General features: G+C 48.3%; 1 protein-coding gene across 3 annotated transcripts in view; it reads right to left on the bottom strand.

Annotated features, from left to right (window-relative positions):
• The window catches only part of PPP6R2 (protein phosphatase 6 regulatory subunit 2), a 71,571-nt gene that overhangs the window by 36,269 nt on the left and 29,189 nt on the right, over positions 1-6,113 (bottom strand). For 2 of the 3 annotated variants that reach the window (XM_010728788.3, XM_010728906.2), the window contains exons 3-4: positions 4,889-5,134; positions 721-907 (exon numbers count right to left, since the gene is read on the bottom strand). In XM_010728788.3, coding sequence (XP_010727090.1) covers positions 721-907; positions 4,889-5,115 — 414 coding nt within the window. In that variant the 5' untranslated portion in view covers positions 5,116-5,134. The remainder of the gene's footprint in view (positions 1-720; positions 908-4,888; positions 5,135-6,113) is intronic. The other variant, XM_010728840.3, reaches the window with a different exon arrangement.

The raw sequence follows: 6,113 nt of genomic DNA, 5'->3' as shown, positions 1-6,113 counted from the left end.
TTCAAACCATTTCCCCTTGTCCTGCTGTTATCTCCCCTTTCCAAGAGCTGACTCCCCTCCTGTCTGTAGGCTCCCTTTAGGTCCTGGAAGGCTGCAATGAGCTCACCATACAGCCTTCTCTTCTCCAGGCTGAACAAGCCCAGCTCCCTCAGCCTGGCTTTGTAGGGAGGTGCTGCAGCCCTCTGCTCATCTTTGTGGCTCCTCTGGACCCTCTCCAACAGCTCCCTGTCTTTCTTGTACTGGAGGCCCCACACCTGGACGCAGTGCTGCAGATGGGGCCTCACCAGGGCAGAGCAGAGAGGGACAATCCCCTCCCTGTCCCTGCTGGCCACCCCTCTGCTGTTGGAGCCCAGGACACCACTTGCTTTTTGAGCTGTAAGATCACACTGCTGGCTCCTGTTCAGTTTTCCACCTACCAGGACCCCCAGGTCCTTCTCTGCAAGGCTGCTCTCAAGGACTGCTCCTCCCAGCCTGTAGAAATACCTGGATTCCTCCTGCCCAGGTGTAAAACCTCACACTTTGCTGTCTTAAACCTCATTAGGTTCACTCGGGCCCACCTTTCAAGTCTGTTGAGGTGCCTCTGAATGGCATCCCTTCCTCCCATTGAGTCAACCACACCACTCAGCTTGGTGTCACCAGCAAACTTGCACTCAATTCCATCATCCACGTCATTGATAAAGATGTTACAGAGCACTTAATGTGTGCAAATGGAATGGCTACCTGCTCTGTTTTCCTTGCGATGAGATTCCCGATGGTCTTGCTGAAGAAGCTGGCGAGCAGTGGGTTCAGGGGTGGCTCGTGATCCAAGAAATCATAGAGGATGTTGAGCAGTGTCTCATCCCCACCAAGCTTGTCGTTGATCTGGGGCACGTCGGAGGTCAGCAGCTCGCAGGCGGTGTTGGGGTATCTGTGGGCACACAACTGAAGGTGAAATGGAAACTCTCGTGGAAATGGGCACTTGTGGAGGTTATGGAGCAGCACTGCCCTTCGTGGGGTAGAAAACACCATGAGAATGAGGACAAAATGAGAGTCGTTGGGGCATGTAAGGAAACACCGTCCCTAGCATGTCATGTATGGATGTTTTACCACTGGATTATGTATTTCAGTTCAGCACAGATGGATCCCTTCCTTCTCCTGGCTTTGTTTCTTGCTCTTCCAGGTGGGCTCGTCAGAAACAGGTTACATCCATGTCCAGAAAAGATAATGATGTGCTTATAATTAATAGTTTGTTTATAATCAGGCAGGTGACACAGAGGAAAGACAAAGCCCACCCACTGCTTCTCAAGCTGCTGTCTGCAAGCAGAGCTGCTCATCTTCTGTGTACTTTTCAACAGCAAAACCCACATTTGCTACATAATTAAAAACACCTATCCAATGAATAACATGAGAAACCCTACAGAACAGTGTTGCAGCAAATGCATGTGTGTTCTTCAGTGAACGGTGTCATGCCATGGGACACAAAACCAGCACAATTCCCACTTGTAGTTGCTATGTAACGTGTGCTATGGCTCATAACTATGAAATGTAAGACACTGTTGTACCAGCATGGCTATCTCTACAGCCCAAAGGGAAAGCTGTAATGTCTGCTGCTGCTAGGGATGGGAAACATGGAAAGGCAATCCTCTTCTCCATCCTCCATCACCAACAGCACAGGACTCAGGTTAGGGCAAAGGGAAGCTGAACAGCCCACCTCTCTTCCTCTCTTTAAGCAGGTACTGATGACAGAGCCTTTCTTTATCCTCCCACAGCAACTTGCTTTCAGCAGCCTCTGATGAGGGACCTCACCTTTGCTATGCCCACGCAGTGCACATTTCCCATACCACGGGCTTTGCTGAATCCATCAAAGCCCTTCCTGACCACCCATGGAACCCGACTTCCCTCTGCAAATCTGCACTGTACGATGGCAGGAGCCAGCCTTGCCTACAAAGCACAAATAGATCCCTTTTTTGGGGGGCAGGGAGCTCAATTTACACAACGCAGAAGCCAGATCTACTGGTTCAGACATCACCCTGGAGCCTCTTAAGAACTCTGTTGTATTTTCCACTCTGTTCTGCTGGTTTTTAGGCTGACCAGGGGAGCTCTTTTGTACTCAGATTCCTTTAAATCACACAGGTGAGCACCAGCCTGGCATCACTTCCAATGATTTTCTTCCAAAGACCTTTCCCCATGTCCTTCCTTTTGTGAGGGTATACCTTTCCCTGCAACGGGTTATTCATCTCTCTTTAACTAAACCAGCTTCCTACTACTTAAAACATTCTTAATACCAGCTCTGCATGGATCAGGAGTGACTGAAACGTTTCCAAGGCCAGCTGTGAGCTTCTCAGCCTTCTGCAGCTCCTGACCAGCTGCTCCACATGCGTGCAGTTCTGATTCTTCCTGCTATAAACAGCGTTAGCATCAGCTTGGGATTTGGTTTTTACGTCTTTTTTGCTGCTAGAAGGATGGTAAATTTGAGTACATTATGGTTACTGTTACAAAGTGATTTCACAGCAGTCACATTTCTTACAGCTCTTAAGGTTATAAGGAGCTATTCCTCCTTTTTTTCTGGCTCACTGCTCTGTGTAAAAGGCATTTATGATTCCTATGAGCTCACACGCTGTGCCTCCCTGAGACACACACCCTGCCACCAGGCAACAAGTGAAATCACTCATTATTATGGGGTGTTCCACTCTTGCAGTCCTTTCCATCTTCAAGTTTCACACTCAGGCTGAATGCTGGGTGTGAAATACACCCCCTCCATCGAGGCACTGCACCCCAACCCACTGCATTGCTGTGCTACGGGGGACCTGTCCCTGTGCTCCACACTCAGCTCCTTGCCATGCAGCCCAGCCTGACACAACCACCACCTGCTGGGCCTCTCCTGTCAGCAGTGCTCCTCAAGCAGCACGCACTCATCAGGTTTGAGAGACACCCTGGTATGCCAACAAGTTAATTACGAAGGGTAATTGCAGTTCCAATAGTTTAATGTGCCACTTGGATTGCTACAGCCCTTCACCTGGTTGCTATGTTCTGCCTGCTGCGCTTCCACGGGGATTTAAAGCTGAGCTGCTCTCTGCAATTCATGAACTTTCACCTTACTGGCATTTGGTCAGGAGCTGGCACGGGCTGCCTGGGGGGATGTGTTCCATCCCTGGGGGTGTTTCAGAACACTGGAGATGTGGCACTTGGGGACACGGTCCATGGGCATGCTGGGATGGATTCGGGTTGGACTTGGTGACCTTGGAGGTTTTTTTCCAACCTCTAGGATTCTGTGATTCCAGGACCAAAGCACTGTGATGATTCCAGCCCTGCAGCATGCATCACTCCAAGCAGCACATCCTTCTAAACCCAGCAACTTTCTCTCTCCTGCTCCAGCTCAAAAACTTCTCAAGCTTTTTTCTAAGAGCCAAAAACTGGATTCCTTTTGGATTTAGAGTTTATTCCTCCTGCTTAGGTGTTATCTATCCCAAAAGCCTCCTCAGTTTTTAATGAGCTTAGACCCTTTCCCCTCTCTCTGGTGTCTCAGTGTGCTTTGGAAATGCTTCTCTACCCATTTGTGTGTAGTGCTGGAAGTATCTCCAAAAGCAAACCTGGAGCTGCCTGAAGCACACACGTATCCTTAGAGCCTGCAAAAGGCACGTCCTGCATGTGAAATTAAAGGCAGCTGGAAATTAATGCTCATGCCAAGCCACATCTTCTCATCCTTTACCTGTTTGGCACGGATAAGAAAAGGTTTCCAGCTTACCCCACAGCACAGAGGACCAGAGATGTGAACTGTCTCATGACAGCACCGTGAAACTCTCAAAGGAACAGGACATACAAAGATGGCCTGGTTAAGAGCAGTATGGCAGTACCCTGCAGTGCAATGGGCACTGTGTGAACAAGTTCCAGAGGGGCACTGGGATCCCTCATTCTCTCCTCCTGCACAAGATGTGCACGTTCCAGAAAAGGGACGCAAGTCTCACATGATTCACCATTTCCTCAGCTCGTTCACTTTCACTGCAAAGGAATTATCCATCCTCTCCAATAAGAACAACAGTGTAACACAAACCCTCCTGGTGCCTTCTGCTAGATCACTTTTGGAGGAACAAGCCTTGCAAAGTCATGCATACAGTGCTCCACTTTCCTACATAGTGCACTCCCTGCCATTTGCTTACCTCACATACTCACCTGCACAGACCTGATCAACTGCTTCGTCAAATAAAGCTGAACAGCACCATCCCTTCTGTTATTGCCAGCAAATGCAGCACCAACCAGCACTGACCACTCCCACAGCATCCTACTGATTTATTTATACACTGAGCAGCCTTTCATTTTCATGTAAACTCAGCAAAGAAAACCAAACTTCCCAAATCCGAAATGCAAATATTTTCAAGTGTGCACTTGGTTTAAATGTATAAACACAATTTGGTGTGAGAAATGCACATCCAAGAGTTCACCATCAAAAGGAAGGGTGCTCTGCCCTGCTGTATGAATAATGAAACCAAGAGGTTCTGCATATGCAGCACACTGAAAACATGACATCTTCTGTTCACAGAACAGCTTGAGTGCTTCTGTGGGTTGACTACTGCAAACTGATGGAGATCAGAGAGTTGTAACTGAGCAGAATGCTTATGCTTTGCTTGCAATTTTGACTGAAATGCACTAAAGCTACTTTGGAGATACTGATAAACTTGTGTGCAATGTTTTGAGCAACCAGCAAGGCACGTTGTTGTTTTTTTTTTTCAGGCAAACTCAATGAAAAGCCATTAAGAACAGAGAAACAAACCTCTGTTTGTTCACTACAAACGCTGTGCTATCTCTCACTTGAGTGCTTGAAAGCTCTCCTGCAAAACCACATCGCCACGAAGCCACTCCTTGCTCACATCCAGACCTCTCAGCCCGTGCAGGACAGAAAAGGAGCACCTACTTGAAGCGGACCTTCTCATCCATGTCCATGGGGGGTTCATGTGTGATGAGGTTGACCAGCTCCTCCATGCAGTGCTGCTGGCAGAGGAAGTCCAGCAGCTTGCGGTTCTGAGCCTTGCACTCCTGTAAGATGTCATCTTCATCCATCAGCTCGTGAAGTGTCACATCTTCTTTATCCAGCAGCTTATCCACGTGCGATGTCGTGTTCAAATCAAACTTCCAGAACATGATGATGGGACACACCTAGCTGGGATGCAGAAGGATATCGGTCAATTTTCAGCCTTCGTTCGTTATTCCTTCTTTATAATGGCTTTAAACGAAAAGAGGGGAGATTTAGCTTAGATATAAGGAAGAAATACTTCGCCATGAGGGTGGGGAGGCCCCTGGAGGTGCCCAAGGCTGCGGATGGAGCTTTGGGCAGCCTGTTCTATGGGAGGTGTCCCTGCCATGGCAGGATGGGCTTTTAGGACCTTGCAGGCCAAGTCATCCCATGCTTCTACAATCAGCAGAGTGTAGAGACTCGTGGTTTGTATCGCCTAAAGGCTGCAAGGCTGGGCAGCCAAAATCCAGTCTGTAAAATAAGTTCTGTTCCCATCCATCCTGAAACAGACGATGCTCAACAACCTGCACATGTGTCAGCCTGTGGGCTCCACATTTTATAGCTGTTCCAACTGGGACTTATGGCTGTTTACCAGTAAGAGAAGTGGCAAAAGGTACTATAAACCAAAGCCAAACATAGCAACTGAAGTCACCATTTCCTCCTACACATTCTATTAAGTATTTGCTGCAAGTGAGCCCTCCTCACCATCCTCCTCCTCCACAGAAGGCTTCATGTGGCCATTTTACAACAATCTGCAGCAGAGCAGAGCCAAACACCAGTTCTGGGACACTGCGCTGCCTTCAAACAGCTGTCACTAAATTGAGAGCTTTATGTTACTCATTTTCACCCCATCCCTTTCTTTCTTCCCAATCACTTGCCTCCTGGTTATCCTGACCTTTCTCTGTGGGAGCTGTACCAATACTAGCTGCTCTTTTCACCTAGTTTCCCCAGCACACCTTCACAGGTCATTCATGATATCAGAACAAGGCAATGCCCAGATCCATCCTTACCAACCTCTTCTTGAGGCCCTCCTCCAGCTTCATCCTTCCCCCTACAACTCTGCCCCATTCACCAGCTGGCTTTGGACTTCAGCATTTTGAGGCAGAGATCCCACATCTTATAAGAA

This window comes from Meleagris gallopavo, chromosome 1, assembly GCF_000146605.3.
Source record: "Meleagris gallopavo isolate NT-WF06-2002-E0010 breed Aviagen turkey brand Nicholas breeding stock chromosome 1, Turkey_5.1, whole genome shotgun sequence".
In the NCBI taxonomy this organism is placed as follows: Eukaryota; Metazoa; Chordata; class Aves; order Galliformes; family Phasianidae; genus Meleagris; species Meleagris gallopavo.
This window is presented reverse-complemented; position numbering and strand designations above follow the sequence as displayed.